Below are 27,082 nucleotides of genomic sequence, written 5' to 3'. Positions count from 1 at the left end.
TAGTAATCTCTGGGCTGTTTCTTTTTCAACAAGTGGGGAAAGGTTAAACTCATATATATGTGACGGACAGGACGCTCTGAGACCACACTGTCACTCAGTTAAATGAGCTGGAGAGAGCCGGTGCGGCTGACATCTCTCAGAAGACCAGAGTTCAGGTTTGACTCGAGGTTTATGTGACATTATAACTTCAGTGCTGAGAGAATCGAGCATCATCTCTGTTTGCTGCTGGTCAGTGTGATGGAAGAGACATGTCTGCTGCTCTAGAGAAATACTGCGGCTCCGTGTTTTGGGTGAGTCTTATGGTTTTATTTTGTATATCGAATTTTCAGGTTTCTGAGTTTTGAATGATAACACAGTCAGATTCTACAGTTCACCACAGTACAACATGCTGAAGTAGTAGGAAATTCGTTAAAAGAGAGACCAAATTCTATTTTATCCCACTCAGAGTTGAATGATGTTGCTGGGACACTGCGTTCTACTCAAAATTCAGCCCAGAATGTTATGAATTAAATGTTTTTAAATTTATGATCATTTTGTGAAAGATTTTAAGCAACACTTTACAATAAGATTCATCAATGTATTAACTAACATGAACTACCAGTGATCAATACATTTATTACAGCATTTATTAATCTTTGTTCATGTTGGTTAATTCAGCTGTTCATTGTTTGTTCATGTTAGTTCATTAACTAATGTTAACAAATACAACATTTGATTTCCATAATGAATTAGTAAATGTTTTAATTAACATTAAGCAAGATTAATATTGTATAAATGCAGTTCATGTGAACTAATGTAGTTACCAGATTTTCTGTTGTCCATTACAAATGACACTGGTTAACTAAAGCTATTAAAAAACATTTCTGTTCATTGAAATAAAGTTGAAATAAAATAAAAATATAATTTGTAAAACTTGCTGTGCCTAGGCAATAAACTGAAAAAAAAAAAAAAAACTGAAATAAAACTAAATTACACCTAAATATAAAGAATATTTATAAATATAAAAAATAATAATGTAAATATAAACAAAAATGTAACAATATATTAAAAAATATTTAAAAATAATAATAAATTGACAAAAGCACATGACGAAATGACTAAAACTAAAACTATAAAAATAAAAGCTAATTCAAAATATTAATAAAACTAAAATAAAAACGAAATTAACACTGGTTCTGAGCAGTACGTGGATTTGATTGCAAGTTATTTTAAGAAAATGTAAAATGAATGAAGTCTTAGGCAAAATTATTGCAAATTAAAGTTGTTTTAATGAATGTGATTTTATTTAAAAAATAAAGATTACAGACTAATAGCTAGATTTACATTTTGCTTTCATTTATAACCACTCACACATGATATATATATATATATACAGTCAAACCAAAATGTATTCAGACACCTTGAACATTTCATTCATTAATACAGTTTATTCACTATAGTTTCAAAAAATGGTAATAAAATATGACAAGATTAAGAGTTAAACTGTCAGAAAAAAAATTATCCTTAATTATGTCAGATAACGCTTAACCAAAACATAGTCAGGTCAAAGTTATCAGTTTTACTGGTAGTCCACTGTATGAAGAATTTTGGGTATAATATGTCATATATTTACTTTATTTTGCTATCCTCACTTACATAAATGAACTATAGTGTCTACTATACGTCTGAATAATTTTTGGTTTGACTGTATATAGTCTGATTCTAATTCTGATTGTGTATGTGTGTGTGTATATATATATATATAATGACATGCTCTGCTCAGTATGTCTCACCCATCCTTAGTTTTATGCTTTATGTTCAAAAGATAAAGGTCAGTTAGTAAGTGTGGGTGACAGACAAGAACTGGACGAATTCATGAATGACAACACACACACACACACACACACACACACACACACACACACACACACACACACACACACACACACACACACACACACACACACACACACACACAAATAACTTTGAAAAGTTGAAAATCCATTGAAAAGAATTCAAGGTCTGGAGCATAATGTCCTAAGCTGCAGTTTGTGAAATAGATAATAGGTGATTTCTGGAAAAAACATTCTGAGCTTGTTCATGGCAGTGATAGTAGTAATAAAATCTCTGTGTAACTACAATAATAACTTTAATCATTGACAGTCTGACAGACTCAGCGATATCATGCTGACATCTTCTCTGAGTTGAACTCCTGCCAATGTGTCTAATTTCACTTATGTCATGCCTTTCTTACTCTGACGTGTGTGTGTGTGTGTGTGTGTGTGTGTGTGTGTGTGTGTGTGTGTCAGAATGCCTCGTACCTGCAGCGTCCGGACCCGGATCTGCCGCTGTGTGTGGAGAGGACAGTACTGGTCTGGCTTCCTTTAGCGTTCCTGTGGCTTTGTGCTCCGTGGCACTTCTCTAGTTTCTGTAAGAAATCTGCCAAAGCTCCGGCCTCGAGACTCTACATCTGCAAACAGGTGAAATCATGTCAAATATCGTTCATTTCACAACAACAGTCATTAAAAAATGATTTATTCAGAGACTGTCAAATAAATAACAAGTGAAAACTTTACAGTACGTGTCCACTGGTGTGGAAACCTGTTCGATAATAATCAGGCGCCATTCCTTCATTTAAATGACAGCACATTACAGTAATCCTGCTCATGTCAACATACTAATATACAACAAATACTAATAAAAAGGACATAGTTTATGTGTTTAAAGTGCATCTTTACAATCCATTATATTACAGTCATATCATAAATAAAACTATCTTTATGACATTTTAAAATAATTATCAAGACCTTTGTAATATCATTTAAAATGAATCAGTTTATACTGTATATCAAGCCACAAAAATATATTACATTCATGGACATTAACTCATTCATTCCTTAAGTTTTGAGATATTTGTTTAAACTTTTTTTTGGTTGCCTCGATGGAATATAATTTTTCATCATTTCATGTTTGCATTGGTTTGTGGATGGTTTGTGTTTGGCGTCACGCTGTTCATCACATTGTTCTCTCTAACATTATTTTATTTTCGTCCAAAAGATTGTGTCCGGCCTCCTGTTGCTGACAGCGATAGCGGAGCTGGCGCTCACTCTGGGTGAGGATCATGGGCCATCGAGTGATTCCAGCGCGCAGAAACACCCAGCGGTGTTGTACACCAATCCTATTCTGTTCGCAGTGTCATGGGTAAGTGTATCAGTCGTGCAAAATACACTAGAGTACTCCATAAATAATCCGAAATGCTCATGAGCAGTTTGTGTTTGTGTAGATAGTTGTGATGTTGTGCCAAGAGTCCATGCGGCGCAGGGTGAAATCTGTGGACTCCGGAAGCCTCTTCCTGTTCTGGCTGCTTCAGGTGCTCTGTGCGGTTTTCCAGTTCCAGACTTTACTGAGGGAAGCGCTGGGACAGGTACAGAAAACACTCACAGATACTGTACTTACAGGATAATGCATGGCATCCTTTTGCTAATGTTCCCGTTAAAGGATTAGTTCAGTTCAGGATGAAAATTTTGTGATAATTTACTCACCTCCATGTCATCCAAGATGTTCATGTCTTTCTTTCTTCAGTGGAAAATAAATGAAGGTTTTTGAGGAAAACATTCCAGGACTTCACTGGGGTCAAAATGTCAGTTTCAGTGTGAAAAACTCCATCTCATTTTCTCCTCCAACTTCAAAATCGTCCTAAATAGTTGTTTTACCTTTTTTTGTAAAGGTCGTTTGACTCAGTCTTTGACGTTCGCTTTGTAGACACTGGATCGGTACTTCCACCTATGTCACGCATGACCTTTCCAACATGATTACGTCATGCGTGGAGCATCACAGAGCAGTGCAAGACGAGCATTTTTAGTTAAAAAAGTATATAATTTTTATTTATTTTAGAAAATGTCCGATGGTTTCTCTAGATCAGACTCTTATTCCTCATCTGGGATCATGTAGAGCTCTTTGAAGCTGCACTGAAACTGACATTTGGACCTTCAACCCGTTGAACCCCAGTGAAGTCCACTATATGGAGAAAAATCCTGGAATGTTTTCCTCATTTCTTTTCCACTGAAGAAAGAAAGACATGAACATCTTGGATGATATGGAGGTGGATTCTCTGAAAGTTTTTTTCTTGGTTTTTTAAACATTCCATTTTAGAATTTTTCAAACATTATGGGAACGTTACTTTTAAATGTTCTCTGAACATTGATCTGAAACAAGTAACATTTAAAAAATGTTAAACAACTTTAATATAATTCACTAGTGGTTCACCTGTCTTTTTGTGCTGAAATCTTTACTGATTTTTATAAAGTAAATGTACGAATAACTTTGATATTGTCAGTAATATTTCAAGATGAACACTTACTGGACTGAAGCAGCTTCAGTTTATCCAGACATCTTTTTTTTTTTTTTTTGGAAAAATCACGAGTCTCAAATATGATTGTATTGCATTGTATGTTTTAAACCTACACAGCTTTGATCATAAAACTAAGCATTTAAATATCATCTTACTAAGTCATATTATATGCATTTTATGTCAGTATCTGCTATACTGTTGTAAAGATCTCTCTGATTTACAATACAAGCATCAGAATTTCATCTTACTTTTTGTCCATATAAATTTCAGCATCTGCACCAAATTGCATGTTTTTGCTCAGTTTGAGCCTCTGAATAAAACTGAGCTGTATTTTCTCACTATATCAGACTATATGAGCCACAAAAGCTTGATGTAGCAAATATGATACTCAACATAAAACACATGTGCGAAATCTTTTTCAATAAAGGCTCAATAAATGGTTCCATTAAAGAAAAAGAAAAAATTCAGACTATTATTTCATATGTTAGGCTTTATAGGGTTAATCATGGCACATATACAGTACAGTTCAAAAGTTTGGAACCACTAAGATTTTTAACGTTTTTAACAGAAGTTTCGTCTGCTCACCAAGGCTACATTTATTTAATTAAAAATACAGTAAAAAAACAGTAATATTGTGAAATATTTTCAATTTAAAATAACTGTGTACTATTTAAATATATCAGTAATTTACTGTGATGCAAATATGCATCATTACTCCAGCCATAAATCCTTCAGAAATCATTCTTGATGGAGCATTTAAATATGAAAACAGTTGTGTACTTTTTTTTCAACTTGATGAATAGAAATAAAACACATACAAAGCTTCTGTGCATTATACACTACCGTTCAAAAGTTTGGGGTCAGTAAGAATTTTTATTTTTATTTTTTTGAAAAGAAATTAAAGAAATGAATACTTTTATTCAGCAAGGATTTAAATCAATCAGTGGCATAAAGACATTTATAATGCAAAAGATTAGATTTCAATAAACTGTTCTTTTGAACTTTCTATTCATCAAATAATCCTGAAAAAAAATATTTCCAAATATTAAAGTACACAAAAAGAAAAAAATGAGACTATTATTTAATATGTTAGAATAAATTACTTTGCTTTATAGCAGTTATTTTAAATTGTAATAATATTTCACAATAACTGTTTTTTCTGTATTTTTAATTAAATAAATGTAGCCTTGGTGGCACGAAACTTCTGTTAAAAACATAAAAACAGTGGTTCCAAACTTTTGGACTGTACTGTATATAGTATTTAGGTGTTATAAAGTGAATAAAGTCAATATCGCCACAAAACGAATCACTAACTTCAACTTTACCTGCATACATATATTCACATAAAGCAATATTTTATAGAAAATACTGTATAGAAATCTCATGGTTGATTTTTTTTATAAATTGCCATCAAATGTAAACTATCATATTGTCCAGCCTTCAAAAAATTTCTGTAAAGCCACTGAAAGAAGCTATATTATCAAAATTGACTTGACTTGATTTCAAGTTTTTTAAATTGATATTAATATTGATATTAATACTGAAAGCTGTAAAACATTGTTGTTCACTAATAATGCATGATGACACAGTGTGACTAAAGAATCAACATATGTCCACAAATCTGTGATTATTGTAAAGTGTTACTGAAATAATCATGTTTTTGCTCAGGATGAAGTCTCTGACGTCCCTCGGTTCTGCCTGTTCTACATCAGCTACGGACTGCAGCTGATCGCTCTGGTTTTATCAGCCATCGCTGACGTTTCGCCTGAAGTTAAAAGACTTTCACAAAAGGTACAGAAAGCGTGGGAGAAATAGCACTTGTTATGTCACTTGTAACAAATGTATATTTTTCCAATGTACTTTCTCTAATTCCTCACAGAATCCCGAAGCAAAAGCAACGTTTCTCAGCAGAATCACCTTTGACTGGTTTAACAGGTGGATATGAGTTTATCGTGTTCCTCATCTTGCATTTTTGTAGTTAACTTTACGGATTAGACCGTCTGCTAATGACTTTCTGCAAGTCGCTGTTGTGTCTATATGACACACAAATTCTGTGTAGGCTACATTATATATGTGGCTTTCTTCTGCATAATACTCTTGTAAATCTGTTTCCTCAGTATGGTGTTCAAAGGTTATAAGAAGCCTCTGGTTCAGGAGGACATGTGGGATCTGAATGAGAAAGATTCCACTCATGTGATCTGTGAGGAATTTGAAGACATTATGGCCGAAGAGCTGAAAAAAGCTCGCAGCGCCCTACAGAAGAAACAAAACAAGCGAAAGACTACTGATGATCGTCAGAACGGCTTGGCCAAAGGAGTCAGTCAGGATGTTCTAGTTATGGTAAGAGAGACAGAGTTCTGTCGATTCAGAAAACATGCGTGTTCACAGCGCTTTGCATTGAAAACATTCCAGGATTATTCTCCATATATTGGACTTCAATGGGCACCAAACGGTTGAAGGTCAAAATTATAGTTTCAGTGCAGCTTCAAAGAGCTTTAAAAGATACCAGACGAGAAATGAGAGTCTTATCTAGAGAAACAATCTGTCATTTTCGAAAAAAATACAACTGTATATGCTTTATAAAAACAAAATATCGTCTTGCACATGCTTCTGCTTTCTGTACTCTTCAAAACGCGTACGCTGTATGTCCTACACCTTCCCTATTCTACTTACGGAACAAACGTGGCGCCAGTTCCGTTTTTTTTTTTCATAGAAAAAGAAAATACAGCATTTTGCACCTCACGACGAATAACCATCAATTTTATCATGGTTACTTTTCTTAAATAAGACGTCCTTAATGACGTATGCAGCCTTCAAATGCGACCTCCGAAGGATTCAGCCTCTGAAATGAGACGCAGCTAATGTGTCAGGCAAAGAAATGGGATTAATTCAAACTAGTCTCACATGGTCAGATCTATATAGTCTCAAATATAGGCCTACTTTATGATCAAACTATCATAACAGTGTCCATTTTAATTACCTCATCTGTCGGACAACAACGATCCGTCTCTCGTGCGAGCGCATGAGTGCACAAGCAGTAAGTTGCTAGCTGTAGTTCACTTAACGGCCATCGGTGTCGCTAATAACAAGGGTTTCTGAATTCTTCATAAATCCCCTTTAATGTATATCAATACATGAATCAGTTAAAGGGTTAGTTCACCCAAACATGAAAGTAACTCTGAAATGTAAAATGTAACTTTGAAACTCTTTAAGTAACTCAAGCGTAATTTGTTGTTTTTGTTAGTCAATGTTTAATTTAGTTTAGGTTACTTAATATAAATAAAGACGAGTTCAGAAGACCCTATTGTTTATTGTGATGTCTTTTTAAAATATGCATCATATTTTCTGTTATGTTCTAACAAAAAAAGAAAGAAAGAAAGAAAGAAAGAAAGAAAGAAAGAAAGAAAGAAAGAAAAGAAAAATGAATAAAACCCACAATAATGTCTGCAGTAAGTAAAGCTGTCAGTATGTGTTCTGCGCATCAACACTCAAGTGTTAATATGATTTAATCCTATTTTATCACTATTGTGTCCTTCTTTTCTCTCTCACACATGAATTCATTGTTTGACTGATTAGTGTTTTGTGATTACCAAACACTAGCTGATGCGCTCGCAATATTTCTTATTAGGAGGAGACAGGAAAAAAGAAAGACAAAAAGAAGGCGAAGAAGGATTCTGAATCCGAATATCCTCAGTCCTGGCTGATTCCCACCATTACCAAATCCTTCAAAGGTGTGCTTTTAAAGTCAGCCTTCTTCAAACTCATACAAGATCTTCTAGCGTTTGCAAGCCCACAACTTCTCAAGTAAGTGTTCTTCTGCGTTCTTTTCATTTCTGAATCTGTACCAAAAAGACTTTATGGTCTACAAAAGAACCTCACCCAGCTAACAGGAAACGTTCTCAGAATGTTCTCTCAAATTTATGAACAAAATGTTCATCCAGTAACGTTAATAGAATGTTTGTATAAAGTTATCTGGTCTTTAATAATGTTCTTTAAAACATTAGCGCAAAAACTTTATTTATACATCGTTCATGGAACGTTTTATTCCTGAAACGTTTTAGCTGGATGTTCATCTAGTGTTTTTTAAATGTTACTACTTGTTTTTAGAACGTTCAGAGAAGATTCAAAAGTAACATTCCCATAATGTTTGCAGAATGATTCAATGGAATGTTCACAGAACCAAGAAAACTGGACATTTTGAATTATCAGAGAACAATTTTTTAAATAACTTAATGGGAAGATTAGCAAAAAAATTCTTCGAACGTATTTGGGCAGTTTTCATCTTCTGACCTCTTTACATTGTCTCTCTGAACCTGGTGGACCAAAATGATGTTGTTTGTCACAGGTTAATGATATCCTTCACTAAGGACAAAACAAGTTATGCATGGACCGGCTACATGTACGCAGTGCTGCTTCTGTTGGTGGCGGTTTTCCAGTCTGTTATCCTGCAACAGTATTTTAATCAATGTTTTGTCCTGGGAATGAAAGTGCGCACGGCTATCATGGCAGCTGTTTATAAGAAGGTACATCTCTGTTAGATCTCTGCTTTGCATCAATTTGTAATCCTTTTTTTTTGTGCAATATTTGTGGTTTTAGATGTCTGCTGAAGTGCCCCTATTATGCTTTTTCTGATATTACCTTTCATGCAGTGTGTAATAGAGCTGTTTGTAAATGTAAAAGGTTCAGTTTCAAAGATCAAAGTGCAGATAATTAGAGTTTTTGTCTCCCAAAAGAAAGAGGCGATTCTGAAATGAAACTAGTCGTCAGTAATTCCTGTCTCAATTCCTGCTGAGCCTGTGTATGTTTGTAATTAATTTGCATAATGCCAGCCCATTGGCTGCTGGAGAACAGCCCCGCCCTCAATCACTGTAGTTGTATCTGACACTGGAAGAGTTTGGTTCGTGTTGTTCGTGTCGAGAAGACGCTGTTTTCTGCTGCCAAAGCAAATCCACTTTGATGAGATTGATCAACGCCATCGTTACTGTTCGTATCACTGTGAATCAAGAGCTGAGATTCAGATATGATAATGAGTGTTTGGTTTCTGACCAATCAGAGCAGACTGGGTCGTCTGACCAATCAGAGCAGAGCAGCTCTCGGAAAGGCGGGGTTTAGAGAGACCGAATCCTTGATCGAATCATTTCAGACACTGAGAGAAAACAGCTGATGCCGCAGTGGATATTATGAGAAAATGAAAGTGTTTTTGATCTTATATGAATGTAAACTCCAAAACAACATTAGGAACCTTTAAAAAAGCATACGAGGGGCACTTTTAACAGTCTAATCGTTTAGTTGTGTCATAGCCAGTGGATGATTTTGACTCATTATTTACTGGTTTCTTTCAGGCATTAGTTGTATCTAACGACTCTAGGAAAGAGTCGACTGCTGGAGAGATTGTCAACCTGATGTCAGCGGATGCTCAGAGATTTAACGACGTCACCAACTTTATTCATTTGCTATGGTCGTGTCCACTGCAGATCGCTCTGTCCATAGCTTTCCTCTGGATTGAGCTGGGTCCGTCTGTCCTAGCGGGCCTGTTGGTCATGGTGCTGATGGTGCCCATCAACGGCTGGCTGGCCACCAAATCCAGGGGCTTCCAGGTGATTCATAAAGCATTGCTTTTGTCTGGTTACAAAAGAAATTTGTCCGCTGCATCATTATCCACTAAGCGCAACATGCTTCTTTTCAGGTGCAAAACATGAAATTTAAAGACTCGCGCATGAAAATTGTGAACGACATATTGAATGGAATCAAAGTAAGTGGTTTCTTTCACTCCTCTGGCATGCCTCAAATCACATTTCCACTTACAGGACAAATGAAAATATAACATCTTGTTTTGTTGACATGTATTTCTTTGTCACTTGTATGGTAGATTCTCAAGTATTACGCCTGGGAATCATCGTTTGAGTCTCAGGTTCAGGAAATTCGAGAAAAGGAGCTGAAGGTGATGAGGAAATACGTCTACCTCTCATCTGTCTCCATCTTCATATTTTCATGTGCTCCAGCTATTGTGAGTATAATAGTGTTTATGTGAAACGATGTTCTATTGCAAGGCACCAGTATATCTGTCAGTGGATTGACAGCAAAGTTGAAAATCTACACTGTTTATTCAAATCTTGAATGGATGAATCACAGAAAGCAAGCAGCTACCATCCCGTTATAGTCGTGTGTTATCGTCTGTAGGTGTCTCTGGCGACCTTTGCTGTATTTGTGGCTGTGGATTCTGATAACGTCTTGGATGCAGGGAAAGCTTTTACCTCCATCTCACTCTTTAACATCCTGCGCTTCCCGCTGGCCATGCTTCCGCAGCTGATATCTAGCATAGTTCAGGTACTGTACAGAATCTATACATTATTATACATTTATATTGCTATTTATGCAGAAGCATTTTATTGCTACCTTTCAATAAGCTTTGTTTGCAGTTATAAAAGTATTTTTGACCATGTTCGAAATTAGTACTCAATACTTGTTTCAATGTTCAGACCAATGTATCTAAGAAAAGACTTGAGAAATTTCTGAGTGGCAGTGATGTGGACACGACGGTTATCAAGCATGACGACAGCAACAGTAAGTCAAGAACTCATTTCAGTATTCATAGACAAACTTAGCTGATTGTTTTAGAAAAGCTTAAATCATTTTTTGACGTGCTCATTACTGTTTGCAGTGTGCTCTTGAATAGTTGTGTTCTGTAAAGACCGTACTTCAGAGGAACAGCAGCAGTTTCCCAGCTAACATATTATGTTCTAAGAACGTTTTGCTAATGTTCATATTAAGTTTTGAAAATGTTATTTCAGAATGTTCTCTAAATGTTCCAAAAAAAAATCTTAATTATGCAAAAGTGGGGGAACATTACATTTTATCATTCTTTAAACATTATGGGAACGTTTCCTTTGTAATGTTCTTTGAACGTTCCGAAACTAGTAACATTTAACAAAACGTTAGACGAATGTTCAACTGAAATGCTTCAGAAATAAACATTCCATGAACAATGTATAAATAACATTAAGGCAACATTCCATTTTATCATTCTGCAAACATTATGTAAATGTTACTTTTGAATGTTCTCTAAATGTTCTGAAACAAGTAGTAACATTTTAAAAACGTTAAACGAACATCCCAGGTGACACGGAACGTTCTAACTTTGGCTAATGTTCTGTGAAGGTTCTGAACAAATGTTCTTCCAGTAACATTAATAGAACATTCTTTCAAAGTTATCTGGCCTTTAATAATGTTCTCAAAACCTTAGCACAAAAACATTATTCATACATTGTTCATGAAACATTCATGGAAGTTCGTCTATCATTTTTAAAATGTTACTATTTGTTTCAGAACTTTCCGAGAACATTCAAAAAGTAACGTTCCCATAATGTTTGAAGAATGATAAAATGGAATGTTTCCTTAATGTTTGTATAAACAAGAAATAATGTTTTATGACTTAATGGGAACGTTATTGTAATTGCTCAGTCAATTATTATTCTTCTCAGATATTAATCACATTTTTGAGGGCCTAAACATGCTTGAAAACTCATGAAACTTTGCACACGCGTCAGAAGTTGTGAAAATGTACGTCTGATATGGGTTTCAGAAATAGGTGTGGCAAAATGGCTCAATAGCACCACCTACAAAATTTCAATTAAGCGCCCTTCGCGCTATGTTTCACGTACAGGTATGAAATTTGGTAGACAGATGTAACAGCCCAATACCTACAGAAAAGTCCCTGGGTGCAAATTCTGAAAATCCAACAGGAAATTTATCTCCAACAGGAGATATTTTGAATTTTCTCTGCAAAATTTTGCAGTTTTTGCCATTTCCACATGTTGTACTTTAACAAACTTCATCAACAACATCATATTTGGTCTGTCTAATCTAAAGGCTTTTGAAACATTAAATTGCAAAGATCTAGAGTTTTCACTGAAAGGCGTGTCCGTGGCGACGTGACAAAATTCAATGTTTCACCGTGAAAGAGGAATTTGTTGTAACTCAGGCATACAATGTCCGATCCGCCCCAAACTTCACGTTTTATTAGAGTCCTGGCCTGAAGACATCTACATGGCAATATTCAGTTACAGTCAAAGCGCCACCTGTTGGCATAATATTTTTGTGAGATCATTGTTAAAGACTGGATAACTTTGAACAGACATTCGTTTGACGTTACTGGAAGACGTTTGTTCGTAACTTTGCCAAAACATTAGCTGGGTTAGTATGAAATCTCTGAAAGTGCTCAAATGTTCTTCATTCATTAGGTGCTGCAGTGAGCATAAATGATGGCACATTCACCTGGGAAAGAGACACAGAACCAGTTCTGAAAGAGTGAGTTTTGCCGTTTCACTCACTACAACATAACACTGTCATATTTTACACTATTACAGTACTAGTGTGCTTGCATGAGTGTGTGTGTGTTCTACCTATCAGTTTTCACTATGGTTTTTAACCAATGATTGTATTGTTCAGTGTGTCTCTGGACGTTCATCCGGGTCGTCTGGTGGCAGTGGTTGGAGCCGTGGGTTCTGGAAAGACATCACTGATATCCTCTCTGCTGGGAGAACTGCACTGCCTCAAGGGCCACATTAACATCAATGTAATCAAACAGATCTTATTATGAAAAGATCTCTTGAAAGATTAACGTAACTCTTATTTGCTGGCTGGACATTAGTCACGCGTGTTTCTCTCTCAGGGGTCGATGGCGTATGTGCCGCAGCAGGCGTGGATACAGAACGCTACTCTCAGGGACAACATCCTGTTCGGCTCTAAGCTGGACGAAGAGCGTTACCTGTCTGCGGTGGACGCGTGTGCTCTCGGGCCAGACCTGGATCTTCTGCCTGGGAGAGATCAAACTGAGATCGGAGAGAAGGTAAAGCAGTGCTTTCAATCCTTTAGTCCTTGACCTCCACACGAGAGTTCCCAGGTTTAAATCCCGGACGAGCCCCCACATTTGTCACGACCGGCTCAAAGCCGTGACAAATGAAAGGAGGACATAGTGAGGTTGGTAATCTTTATGTATATAATAAAACTGAGACTGGTGAACGTAAAGTCACAGTTGGCATATTCAATGGTGGATGTAGGCATGGGCAATATGGGCCAGGGGTGCAGCGTTCTTTTTATCATGTGCATTCAATGTGCAAATAAGCTTTGAAAATGAGAAAGAGATAGATGCATTTGTAACCTAAACATTTTATTTGTGTATATAACATTTTTAAAGGCACAAATGGTGATATGGTGACCTTGAATTCAAACCACTTTATTTTCCTAATCCATTTAAAATACAATTACATTCCATATGAATGAAATCATCACAAATGCATTGGAGGAGTACATATACTTATTCAAAAATGCATGTAGATAGTAAAAGTTGCTAATGTCTTTAATACTCCGTCAAACTACAAAGTAGCCAAAAAGTTATGTTTCTAATTGCATTTACTGGAATACTTTACACCACTGGCTGTTGGTCCTGACAATGCAACTACAATAATGCATGTTCACGTGTGTGCTTGCTGTATTTAGATTTTTCCACCGCTTATTCTCTTCGAGAGTTCAAACGTGCAGTGTTGCTGTGTATCCAGGAATGGGGTTGGGAAACACTGACTTTGAATCTTTAATTTTTCCTCTGCTGTGCCACAGGGCATCAATCTGAGTGGGGGACAGAAACAGAGGGTGAGTCTGGCCAGGGCGGTTTACAGCTCCGCAGACATTTACCTTCTGGATGACCCGCTGTCTGCTGTCGACTCACATGTGGGGAAACATCTGTTTGAAAGGGTGATCGGACCCAAAGGACTGCTCAAAAATAAGGTAGGAGACTAATGTCAAAGTGAATACTCAGAATGGACTTTTTGCCACACCGTAACAAAATTTTTGTTACCAGCCATGAAACATAGATTAATCCTTATTAAGGTTACAAAAGTTAAGTCAAGATCAGTGAGTGATTTTTTTCTTTTCTTTTGTTGTTTGATTAACATTAAAATCACAGACAGCAGCAGGTTTATTAGGCTGCTGTCACTTTAAGAGCTGCATGGATCCAATATACTGATACACATGCGTTTTCTTTCTCCACTGTTTACATTCATTTAAGACAAAACTAACTATGTTTACAGGATATTTGTCCAGATGGACATTTTGACATAAATTTGTTTGAATATGTCTGTTCAAGCGCAAGAAGACGTGAAAGAGAGCTCGATTCAGTACTTGTGGGCTTTCTGAGATGTAGATTTCTGGGCGAACGCTTCAGATGCTCACTATATTATTATATATGTATGTCAAAAGCACGTGTTCTGCTTGACTTAAATTTCTGCATTGCTGTTCTGTTTTTTTCTCTTTGTAGACTCGTATCCTGGTAACACATGGGATTAGCTTCTTGCCGTATGTAGATGAGATTGTTGTGTTGGTGAATGGGGTTGTGTCTGAGGTGGGATCATACAACGCTCTTCGGGCCAGTAAAGGCGCTTTCTATGAATTCCTGGAAATTTACGGCAAAGAGGAAAACAACAAAGCTGATGCCAAGAAAGGTTTGTCTGCCATCCAACATTTGCATTTTCTGCTGAGCTTCAGATATTCTCCTAAATTCTAAAATGGCCATATGAACACCTTCTGAAAGTTTGATTACAGGGCTTTCAAAGATTCAGCTGCTAAAGTTTGTGTTCTTTCTTTCTTGCTTGCTTTATTTCTTGGTGCAAATTGTCTTTCCTCTGTGTTTTCATTTATTCAATATTAGCCAAAAAGCTGCAGGGATCCACACTTTGAAAATTAACTGGAAATAGTAGACCATTTGGGCACAAACTCTTTTCAATATCTAATAACGTACACTACCATTTAAAAGTTTGCAAGAACTTTCCAGTGTTTTTGCACTGCTTGCATCAAAAGATGTGCACAAGTCTCTATGCACATTAACTCATTGATTTTTCAATTTGGTCAAAAAGCAGCAGCTCAGGAGCGAGCCTATGAAGAGATCGATACCCTGCCGGAGGTTTTGGAGCCACAGGCCGACGGCTCTCCAGAGGACATCGTATCAAGCACACTGAAGAGAGAAAACAGCATGCGCAGCAGCCAACGTCACAGTCGACAAAATGGAAGGTAAACCTTTACCACACCATTGAATAACATTCCACGAGAAGAACAGAAGATTTTATTCCAGACATGCACTATTTCACACAGATACAACTGAATGTTGCTCCAGTTGAGCAAGTATAGAGTGCATGAGTCTGGTTCTGGAGGTAAAAACTCCATTCATTTTCTCCAAAAGAAAATAGATTCTTATCGATAACTCCTAAACCTTTCACGGCGGACCTACTGTGAGCTACAGGATGTTAATCCGATAATATTTGCTTCTGTTGATGCCATCAGCTCTCATTATTTCAATTTAGTTTAAAAACTACATTACCCATGATGCTGTACAGAAAATTCCACCAATCACAGTCGCCACAATCAAAAGTGCCAAGATCTTTTTAGCTCCGCCCTCTCCCACGAATCACATAATCAAGTTGAAGCTCTGCGAATGAAATTTAATTTTATACATATAATCAACATTTTGTACAAATGAGAAGTTTTGTTTCTCCATCATTTTTATTTCAATTATGCTGTTTGCAATGCTTCATGGGATTGTTGTTGTGTCACTCACTGAAGCCATCAAGTTCACAGTCTTGTATCTTTTTATTTTGTCCGATTTACAAATACTTCAAATCAAATCAAAGTTTGTAGTGTTGTGAGCTGGTGGGATTCGTTCATGGCTTATAAAGCTTAATCAAGACTTGTTTTTAAATCCCTATGGGAGAAATGAATGGAAAAAATAGGACTCTATAGTCATGTTCTTTCAAAAAAAGCTACTGAAATGCAACAACAGACTTCACTGCAAGAGTGCAGTTTTGTGTTCACGAAGACCAATCTATATATATTTTTGTCTTTAGTGTGAGAGTAAGGAAGAACAGCTCTGTTCGAAGTAAAAAAGACTCCGGTGATAAGAAAGGACAGCGACTGATTGAGAAAGAGGCAATGGAGACCGGAAGGGTACTTAAAGCAGTTTTGGTTCTCAATGTTTTGTTGTCTATTTTCCACTCATTAATTGTGTGCAAATTATTTTTTGATCCATAATCCAGGTGAAGTTCTCAGTGTATCTTCAGTATCTGAGGTCTATGGGCTGGTGTTACGTCTCCTTGAGTTTCATCTTCTACTTCATCCAGAATGTGGCCGTCATTGGTCAAAATCTGTGGCTTAGTGAATGGACTAATGATGCTGAAAAATATATCAACGAAACCTACCCAAATCATATTAGAGACCTGAGAATAGGTGTCTTTGGAGGCCTGGGACTAGCACAAGGTATGAGCAGAAAGAGATTTAATACATACATTTACAAACAGAATAAAATGGAGGACAAGATATTTTGTGATTTTAAAGAAGCCATATGATGCTAGTTTGTTATTTTGATTATTGGGTGAACTACAATAGTGCTTTAATGTTAAAAATAATAATAAAAAAAAACATTATTTTTCACATATTGAACATTATTGTAGCTCCTCTATTCGTGTTAATGTCTACAAAGCCCCGCCTTCTGAAAAGCTCAGAGTGCTCTGATTGGCCAGCTGACTCAATAAATCCCTTTGTGTGAGACTATGCGCTTTGTAACTTTGCAGATTTTATACATGCACGAACAGATACATTACACACTAAAGGAAAAGGAAAACATAAAAAAGCATCATTTATTAATTATACATGTATAAAGTGTAGTTTAGTCTTGGAATACATTTTAAATTATATCAATATAGCTGCAAGCAACGATGACGGCCCTAAGCAGTACAACGCCACCTGGTTGGTCTAGAAAAACAATATAAGTAGAGTAAATATAAGAGGAAAAGGACTGTTTTAAAGTCTGTATGTGCCACACAACCTGCTGTCAGCTGGTGGCGCTGTGACCGTGAACCACAATAGTCACGTCCATTTGATCAGTCCCTATAGCCAAACATACAGCCCTAATTTGATCTAAATCATACAAGGCACTCAGAAAACATGAGACTTTTACTTTTTGACAACAGTGTTTGAGATATCAAAAATCTGTTCGCAATTTAGCATCTCCAATGTCTGTGAGAATCACATGAATAAATAAATAAATCCTCATTAAATTTAAAATGACTGACTTCCTGTTGGTCGGAGCTAATGATTGTAATTTAGAAAGTTGTCCGGCTTGATAAGAACAATTTGTGTGCTGAGTTTGGTGACTGTAGGTAACTCCTGCACTTTAGTCAGAAGGTGGCGCTACAGAGCTCCCAATCCACGCCCATTTCTGAGCTTTTTCCAATGTCTAACTCTGATTTGTGTGTCAAATTTCATGAAATTTTAAACATTCTAAGAGCCTCAAAAACACCCAAAATACATGCTTTGGTATTGTGAAAAGAATTCATTGTTAAAATTAGGCCTGGGACAATATATCGATGCATCGTGAATCGAGAAATTATCCTGGATTGATTCTGAGATTTTCAGAATCTGAGCTTAGTTTTTAACAGCACCATCTGTGTGCTTTAGAAACAGCCGTACTCTGCTCTCTTCCAGTTCCTTACACACACCACTTCAACCTTCTATAAAATAATCATTCATAAAGTTTGAAAAGGTTGAAGTGAATTACAAGAGTGTTTGCAGTGGGCTGTTTACATTAATCTCACGTCATAAAAGCATTCTGAGGTGCAAATACATTCTCAGACTTCTTCATGAGCATTTGAGTGTGCAGTTAAAAACTAGCCTAGAGCGCCATCTGCTGTTAAAACTAACCTCAGAATCGTTTCGTGAGAGAATCGCGATGCATTCAGAAAATATCAGAATCGATCCACAAATCGTGATGTATCGATATATTGTTCTAGTCCTAGTTAAAATACAAAAGAATGATCTGATGTATTTGGAGAGTGATATGAGAAAATGCCTCACTCTGTGTTTTAGCTCTTTGTCTAAAAATAGTGAATGACAAAGTGAGTTTCAGTCTTTTATTTACAGAGAAAAAATGGTGGACACAGTACATGAGCTTTCCTTTATGACTAACTGATGGTATGTCTTTCTCTGCCAGGATTTCTGGTGTTTTTAGGCACAATACTCCTAGCTGATGGATCCATTAGTGCGTCCAGGACTCTACACACAAATCTGCTGTCTAATATTCTGAGAGTGCCCATGGTGTTCTTTGATACCACACCTTCAGGACGAGTAGTCAATCGTTTCGCTAAGGTATAGACGGGCCCACTTTTAACACTGAACACGATTTTATTGATTTTTGCTATAAAGACAAATCAAAGATCTACAAATTGCAATAAGTTGTATAATTAGTGTGCCTGTATGAAGGCCAAAGACAAGTTCATTAACATTCTGTACAAAATAAAGGTTCCAAAAGAGAGTTTTCACAGTGATGCCAAAAAAAGAACCATATTTTTTCACCTTTCAGTGAACAGTTCTTAAAAGAACCATTATTTCTTAGTGTAAAGAACATTTAAAAAATCTAAAGAAGGTTTTGTGCAATGGAAAGATTCTGCGGATGTTAAATGTTCTTCAAGGAGCCATCAATGACAATAATAATAATAATAAAAAGCCTTAATTTTTAATGCTCTTTGGTCCTTTTTGACCAAAAAAAAAAAAAAAGTGAACACACACAAAAAATCATGGACATGATTCAAAAAGGTTAAATGGTCCTGAAAAAAATAGTCACACTTGTACTGTTCGCTGTCGAAAATGAGTGCAGTGGAAACGAATGGGAAGCGAATTTCATCTAGTGGAAGCATTTGTTACTGCACCCAAACAAAATCTTACTGAAAGCTCATTTTTTTAGATATCAACCTCAACTTGTTTAGATTTATTTGTTTAGGTTTTGATTTTCAAGCCAGTTTAGAGTTAAACATATTTTGGAAAATATATATTTCATATAAAAATGGAAAATAGTATTTTTGTGCATTTTTCATTGCACTTAACCTTTTTTTACTTCAGCAATAATTTACCAACTGTCTTCTTTAAAAAGAGACCAAACTTCAGCATGTGTAATAAATGGATTGTAACTACTGCATAAATATAATTTAGTACCATGAAATCCCCTAAAAATACAAAATATTAATTAAAAAACTTTATCGAACTAAAATATAGTACATTCATTTCATTGAAATAACATTTAAAAACTTTTATGTCATTTTTGACCTCCACTCGAGCAGCACCAGAGGCTGTGGTGCAAGTATATTGCAAGTATATTATAAGTATTTTGCAGATTCATATAAATCTCAACACATTCCAAGACTGTGAAAATGATGAAATCTGAAATGAACCTCAATTTTTCAAACTTTTCTCTGATTGCTGTACATTTAAAACTGAAATATTGTTTTCAATTTGTCTTATATTTAGGATATCTTTACTGTGGATGAGATGATCCCGATGTCCTTCAGATCCTGGATTCTCTGTCTTCTCGGAGTTCTAGGGACCTTGTTTGTTATCTGTCTGGCTACTCCAATCTTCACCGCAGTTGTTGTACCGATGGCTGTCGTCTACTACTTTGTGCAGGTAACACAGCTAACAGTGCTGATAAAACAAACAAAAACCTGTACTAGTCTGTGGACACTTTGCAACATGTTTCTCTCATACATATTATGGAAAAGAATTCAAATCTATTCTGCATTAAGTTTGTATAAACCTGCCTTGTGTATTTCAGAGGTTCTATGTTGCTACATCCAGGCAACTCCGACGACTGGATTCTGTATCTCGATCTCCCATTTACTCACACTTTGGAGAAACCGTATCAGGAATCTCCGTGATAAGAGCGTACGGGCACGAGCAGCGTTTCCTAAAGCGGAATGAGGACACCATTGATCAGAATCTCAAAAGTGTCTATCCTTGGATTATTTCTAACAGGTCAGATTTTGTACTGTGAATCGAGCTTTTTGTCAAGAGATAAATCTGTGTTTGCTTCATAATGTTGCTTGTTGGATTTCAGGTGGTTGGCCATGCGGTTGGAGTCTCTGGGGAATCTGGTGGTGTTTTTCTCAGCTTTGTTTGCTGTAATCTCTCGAGACTCTTTGAATAGTGGCCTGGTTGGACTGTCCATCTCATACGCCTTAAATGTAAATCTTTTTTGATTTTGAGGTACCTGTGATAGGCAGTTGAATAACCTCTCCATTAAGTAACACTACTCGTGTTCTTGTTAGGTGACACAAACTTTGAACTGGCTCGTGAGAATGACATCAGAACTGGAGACCAACATCGTTGCTGTGGAAAGAGTGAACGAGTACACAGAGATCAAAAATGAGGTAGACAATTAAAGCATTTTCAGGTGTCAACTTTGTGCTAATGATCTAATAATGGTTTTCTTAATCTCCCAAACATTATGAACTGTAGACGAGCCAAAAACCAGAGACAGCTTGAGAGAAACACGTTCTTACAGCGTTATACTATAGCAGTCAAAACCTTTACATGGACATTTACACATCTCCAATTCTTAATGGCTTAAATTATCATACCCCTAATAAATAGTGTGATCACATTTTCCATGATATGCAATAATGTAAGAACATTTTATTGTGATTGTAGCTAGATTACTAGATCACCTGAAAGAGCATGAGAAATTTAGTAATCATACTTCATAAATACCTGTAAGACATTCTTCTCCAGTTTTACCATATTTGAACAGATCCATATGAAATCCAAAGGTTTTGAAAACTTTAAATGGAATTGTTGAAATTTGGTTAATTGTGTGTCCAGGCTCCGTGGGTCACCAGTAATCGTCCTCCTGACGACTGGCCCTCCACCGGGAATATTCGCTTTGAAAACTACAAAGTTCGATACCGGCCTGAGTTGGAGCTCATTCTCCATGGAATCACATGTGACATCAAAAGCACTGAGAAGGTGAGGAGATGCACCAGATTCTTAATGATATATTGAAAATGCTAATATGGAGCGATAAACACTATTATACACTGATCATTATTAAACCAGACTTAAAGGGCTCTGGTTCTGTTTCTGCCTCAGATGTGTGACAGAGTTGGGTTTTAGGAAGAAGCGATGACTCAAATTCAGAGTTAGTTAAAGGTGCAGTAAGCGATTTCTAATAAAACACTGTTGATATTTGAAATCAACCCAAACAAACACGCCCCTCCCTTCATTGCTCCGCCCCCGAAGAGTGCCTATAGCTGAAGTGAAGCAAAATAATGCTTAGTGAAAAATAAAGAGAAGATGGCGAACAAACGACAATGAAGAACAAAAAATGAACACACAGTACACAAGAGTATATACAAGCAAGAGTTCTTTGTTCACCAGCTCCAGACAAACAATGACACTCATATACTCCTATAGATCATGTAAACTCACACTGCTCCGAGTGGGATTCAATCCGGCATGGGACGTGTGCACACTAACAAGGATGCTAAAGACCGCAGCCTCTAGTGTCAGTCACGAGTGCGCTAGTGCACACCTCTGGCCTCTGTTATACTAACATTACAACAACAGCATATCTTGGTTCTGTGAAACAACACAACCTCGGCGTCCGTTTCAGGGCTTGGCGCTGGAAAGCTTTTCTAGTATTAATGTGGGTCCTAAAGCTCTTGCCTGATCATAACCCTTCTGACATTCCTCTGAGCTTTTCTCTTTTGTAATGTCTCTCAGCCATCTCTTGCTCACTCTCTCTCCTCCCCCATCGTGAATGGACACACCCCCTACTGCTGATTGGCTCTCTCTCTCTCCTCCCGCATCATGAATGGACACACCCCCTACTGCTGATTGGCTCTCTCTCCTCCCCCATCATGAGTGGACACACCCCCGACTGCTGATTGGCTCACTCTCTCCTCCCGCATCATGAGTGGACACACCCACGACTGCTGATTGGCTCACTCTCTCCTCCCGCATCATGAGTGGACACGCCCCCGACTGCTGATTGGCACACTATCTCCTCCCCCATCATGAATGGACACACCCCCTACTGCTGATTGGCTCTCTCTCTCTCTCCTCCCCCATCATGAGTGGACACGCCCCCGACTGCTGATTGGCACACTCTCTATCTCCTCCCCCATCATGAATGGACACGCCCCCTACTGCTGATTGGCTCTCTCTCCTCCCCCATAATGAGTGGACACACCCCCGACTGCTGATTGGCTCACTCTCTCTCCTCCCCCATCATGAGTGGACACGCCCCCTACAACTGATTGGCTCACTCTCTATCTCCTCCCCCATCATGAGTGGACACGCCCCCGACTGCTGATTGGCACACTCTCTATCTCCTCCCCCATCATGAATGGACACGCCCCCTACTGCTGATTGGCTCTCTCTCCTCCCCCATGATGAGTGGATACACCCCCGACTGCTGATTGGCTCACTCTCTCTCCTCCCCATCATGAGTGGACACTGTGGACACTCTCTATCTCCTCCCCCCTACAACTGATTGGCTCACTCTCTATCTCCTCCCCCATCATGAGTGTACACGCCCCCTACTGCTGATTGGCACACTCTCTATCTCCTCCTCCATCATGAATGGACATACCCCCTACTGCTGATTGGCTCTCTCTCTCTCTCCTCCCCCATCATGAGTGGACACACCCCCGACTGCTGATTGGCTCACTCTCTCTCCTCCCCATCAGAGGGGACACGCCCCCTACAACTGATTGGCTCACTCTCTATCTCCTCCCCCATCATGAATGGACACGCCCCCTACTGCTGATTGGCACACTCTCTATCTCCTCCTCCATCATGAATGGACATACCCCCTACTGCTGATTGGCTCTCTCTCTCTCTCCTCCCCCATCATGAGTGGACACACCCCCGACTGCTGATTGGCTCACTCTCTCTCCTCCCCATCAGAGGGGACACGCCCCCTACAACTGATTGGCTCACTCTCTATCTCCTCCCCCATCATGAGTGGACACACCCTCTACTGTTGATTGGCTCTCTCTCCTCCCCATCATTAGTGGACACGCCCCCTACTGCTGATTGGCTCACTCTCTCTCCTCCCCATCATTAGTGGACACACCCTCTACTGCTGATTGGCTCTCTCTCCTCCCCCATCCTTAGTGGACACACCCTCTACTGCTGATTGGCTCACTCTCTATCTCCTCCTCCATCATGAATGGACATACCCCCTACTGCTGATTGGCTCTCTCTCTCTCTCCTCCCCCATCATGAGTGGACACACCCCCGACTGCTGATTGGCTCACTCTCTCTCCTCCCCATTAGAGGGGACACGCCCCCTACAACTGATTGGCTCACTATCTCCTCCCCCATCATGAGTGGACACACCCTCTACTGTTGATTGGCTCTCTCTCCTCCCCCATCATTAGTGGACACGCCCCCTACTGCTGATTGGCTCACTCTCTCTCCTCCCCATCATTAGTGGACACACCCTCTACTGCTGATTGGCTCTCTCTCCTCCCCCATCCTTAGTGGACACACCCTCTACTGCTGATTGGCTCACTCTCTATCTCCTCCTCCATCATGAATGGACATACCCCCTACTGCTGATTGGCTCTCTCTCTCTCTCCTCCCCCATCATGAGTGGACACACCCCCGACTGCTGATTGGCTCACTCTCTCTCCTCCCCATCAGAGGGGACACGCCCCCTACAACTGATTGGCTCACTATCTCCTCCCCCATCATGAGTGGACACACCCTCTACTGTTGATTGGCTCTCTCTCCTCCCCCATCATTAGTGGACACGCCCCCTACTGCTGATTGGCTCACTCTCTCTCCTCCCCATCATTAGTGGACACACCCTCTACTGCTGATTGGCTCTCTCTCCTCCCCCATCATTAGTGGATACGCCCCCTACTGCTGATTGGCTCATTCTCATCTTAAAAGCTTTATATGTTCTAAAGCTTGTATTCATGTGTGTATTTATATTAATTTACATTAAAAGATTAATTTAAACACTGTCAACATGTCAGACAGCAATATGATGTAACAGTATGCCTTTATTTCACGTACCTCAGTGTTTTCTGAGTATTTGATTATTCTACATTGTCACTTGAATATGTATTTTTTTCCGTTTCCTGACTTTTCCCAGATTGGCATTGTTGGTCGAACTGGTGCAGGCAAATCTAGTCTGACCAACTGTTTGTTTCGCATCATTGAAGCTAGTGAAGGTCAAATCATCATTGACGGTGTTGACATCTCCACCCTGGGGCTTCATGATCTCAGGAGTCGACTCACCATCATTCCACAGGTGCGTGGAGTACACTAGATTCATTCACATTCATTCACCAAAGGTTTGCACAGTTGTTACCAAGGGTTGGCATGTGCGACGCTGCTGTGCACTCCACATTACTAAGTCTGTCCTAGACTTCCACCTGGCCGTGCAGGACAGGCACAGATCGTCTCAGCGTCCTTCACCAGATTAATCTGCCTGTAGTCACATTTCACAAAGCGACTGAATGCATTGAATGTGGCCCCACAACGGACCTGGGTTCTTCTAAGCGTTATAAAAAATATATTTAATGAAAAGCAGCATCTGACAAAAAAAATAAATAAATAAATAAACGCATGCTTTATTACAGGACCCGGTTCTCTTCTCTGGGACTCTGCGGATGAACCTGGACCCTTTCCAGAAGTTTAGTGATGAGGAAATATGGAATGTTCTGGAGTTGGCTCATCTGAAAGATTATGTTCGGGGTTTGCCGTCAGGACTTGAACACGAGGTGTCGGAGGGGGGAGAGAATTTAAGGTTCGTGAGCTGTATAAACATGAACATGTTCATATGCATTGATCAGATGTGCTTGAATTCAAATGAATGGATCTTGGGATGCATCAAAATTGTGGTGATTATTTGTAATATTGGTGCTTTTCAGTTTGTCTAGATTTCAGCAGTCGTAGGACAATAATAGCTAATCTCCTCTAATAGTGTGTTTAATTTAGTTCTGATTTCTTTGGTCAGGCCATTAGAATTAGAAGTAGGGCATCCTATAATAGATTTTAGTGTAATGTTGCTGTTTGAGCATGAAAAAGTTCCTCTCTGTATTAGTGTTTCTGAACTCCCTGAAACTCCATTGAGTTTTCTTCACAATATTCCTCATTTAAATAATTCATACGCAGAATAAAGGGGCGGGGCCTGGCTGAGTTAGTTAGTAGCGTGTTGAAACTGGCAGTTATGGTAAGGGGCAGGACATTTCCCAAACACCAATCACAACACACTGCTCCAGCTGACCAATCAGAGCGCACTGTGCTTTTCAGAAGGAGGGGCTTCATAGAGACAGGAACTAAACAGAGCGTTACTGACAGACTGGGAAGAGAGGAGCTGCAACAATGGAGAATATGAGGAAAATAATCAACATTCAAGCAGGAAAACCTAGAGCTCACAAATAAAATAGGGCATAATAGGTCTGATCTTGATTTCTGATCTTGACATGTTTTTGTGTTTCCACTAGTCTCGGTCAGAGACAGCTGCTGTGTCTCGCCCGGGCCTTGCTCAGGAAATCCCGCATACTCATCCTGGATGAAGCCACAGCAGCCGTGGATCTGGAGACGGACGATCTCATCCAGACCACCATCCGCAGAGAGTTTTCCCACTGTACCGTGCTCACCATCGCACACCGGCTCAACACCATCCTGGACAGTTCACGGTGAGCAGCCTTCAAGTTATTTCTGGAGAGCTTGTTTCAAAGCGATGTATTGCAGTAATAATGTCTTAAATTCAATAAGATCGTCATTATCCAGTTCAATTCAGAGCTTGCCTTAAAATGCCTTAATATATACTGTTGTCACAATATTAAAATATCAGCAGTCGGAATCAGTACCAGTAATATTGGTATTTACACATTCTGATACCACAGCAAAAAAGAATTTCCTTTTCACTATTTATAAAATGTTAAGTAAGTTTAAAACATAAAATCAGGCTGATATCATGTAGTCTGATCCCAGCATTAGTCAAACCACCAACATGAGCCAAATTACTCAAAAGAAGAGCGGCATCTTTCCAGCAGGAGTTGAGATCTTCTCTCAGGTCTGGTTTCATCAGGCAGGTCTGTGATAAATGAAGTGATCCTGACCTTTGCTCTTCTCTTTCCTGCAGGGTAATGGTCCTGGATTCCGGTAAAATCGTGGAGTTTGACTCGCCCAGTGAATTGCTTAACAAACGGGGACATTTCTATGCAATGGCGAAGGATGCTGGAATCCGAAGCGAGGAACATACGTATTCTAGCCTATGATGTTTAACGTCTGGATTACTGTTAAAAAAGATTTAGTCTGGAGGACCAAAATCATAAAATGTTAAAGATTTATATTACTGTTTGTATGTAATTTCGTTATTTTTGCTGATGTGTTATTTGATATGAGTTTGTGTTGTGTCAATAAACTTTTGCATTTTGCATTTTGTGAAGAAAAAAAAAAAAAAAAAGATTTTTGATGCTGTTCACTTTATTTAAACAATGTATTTTGATTCAACACCGTTGTATCAGGTTTCTGGTTTAAATGCGATTGATTCATGTTAATGATTACTCTTTGACTTCACTTGATGTTTTCATATTGAAATAACATGTTTCAATCAAGTAACCCAACCAGGAGTTAATCAAACAGGACTTTTACTTCCCATCATGCTTTGCAAAGGGGCTGAACTGAGAGAGTAAATGTTGAAATAAAGTGTTATTTTAAGCAGTTTTTAGCAACATGAGAAAATGGAGTGTCTTTTTAATGTTTACTGTTCGATTGTTGGTATTTAAACGTTTGTGTTATGTTAATGGCTTTGGGTGTTACCATTGTGGAGAAGTGTTGCACTTGTGCTTGGGTTGAGGACCAGCTAACAAAAATTCATTTTACGTTAATAATGAAGAGATCTCTATGGTAGTG

General features: G+C 38.3%; 1 protein-coding gene across 2 annotated transcripts; it reads left to right on the top strand.

Moving 5' to 3' along the window:
• On the top strand, window positions 1-26,615 carry abcc2 (ATP-binding cassette, sub-family C (CFTR/MRP), member 2). Of its 2 annotated transcripts, none has more exons than XM_048205976.1 (32): window positions 1-290; window positions 2,289-2,459; window positions 3,037-3,180; window positions 3,263-3,403; window positions 5,999-6,121; window positions 6,210-6,265; window positions 6,448-6,670; window positions 7,959-8,134; window positions 8,676-8,853; window positions 9,673-9,927; window positions 10,017-10,082; window positions 10,200-10,337; window positions 10,511-10,657; window positions 10,810-10,894; window positions 12,571-12,637; window positions 12,779-12,905; window positions 13,002-13,178; window positions 13,946-14,113; window positions 14,643-14,826; window positions 15,241-15,391; window positions 16,222-16,321; window positions 16,411-16,630; window positions 18,363-18,517; window positions 19,673-19,828; window positions 19,977-20,176; window positions 20,259-20,385; window positions 20,470-20,571; window positions 21,023-21,166; window positions 24,309-24,467; window positions 24,799-24,965; window positions 25,666-25,860; window positions 26,310-26,615. In XM_048205976.1, the coding sequence occupies exons 1-32, from the start codon at window positions 249-251 to the stop codon at window positions 26,443-26,445; spliced, it is 4,680 nt and encodes a 1,559-aa protein (XP_048061933.1). In that variant the 5' UTR covers window positions 1-248; the 3' UTR covers window positions 26,446-26,615. The 2 variants fall into 2 exon arrangements, with proteins under 2 accessions (XP_048061933.1, XP_048061932.1); XM_048205975.1 differs by having other exon boundaries at window positions 15,238-15,391.
• Window positions 26,616-27,082: the final 467 nt, after the last annotated feature.

This window comes from Megalobrama amblycephala, linkage group LG10 (genome assembly GCF_018812025.1).
Source record: "Megalobrama amblycephala isolate DHTTF-2021 linkage group LG10, ASM1881202v1, whole genome shotgun sequence".
Lineage (NCBI taxonomy): Eukaryota > Metazoa > Chordata > Actinopteri > Cypriniformes > Xenocyprididae > Megalobrama > Megalobrama amblycephala.
The sequence above is the reverse complement of the archived record's forward strand: the minus strand, read 5'-3'. Positions and strand labels throughout refer to the sequence as shown.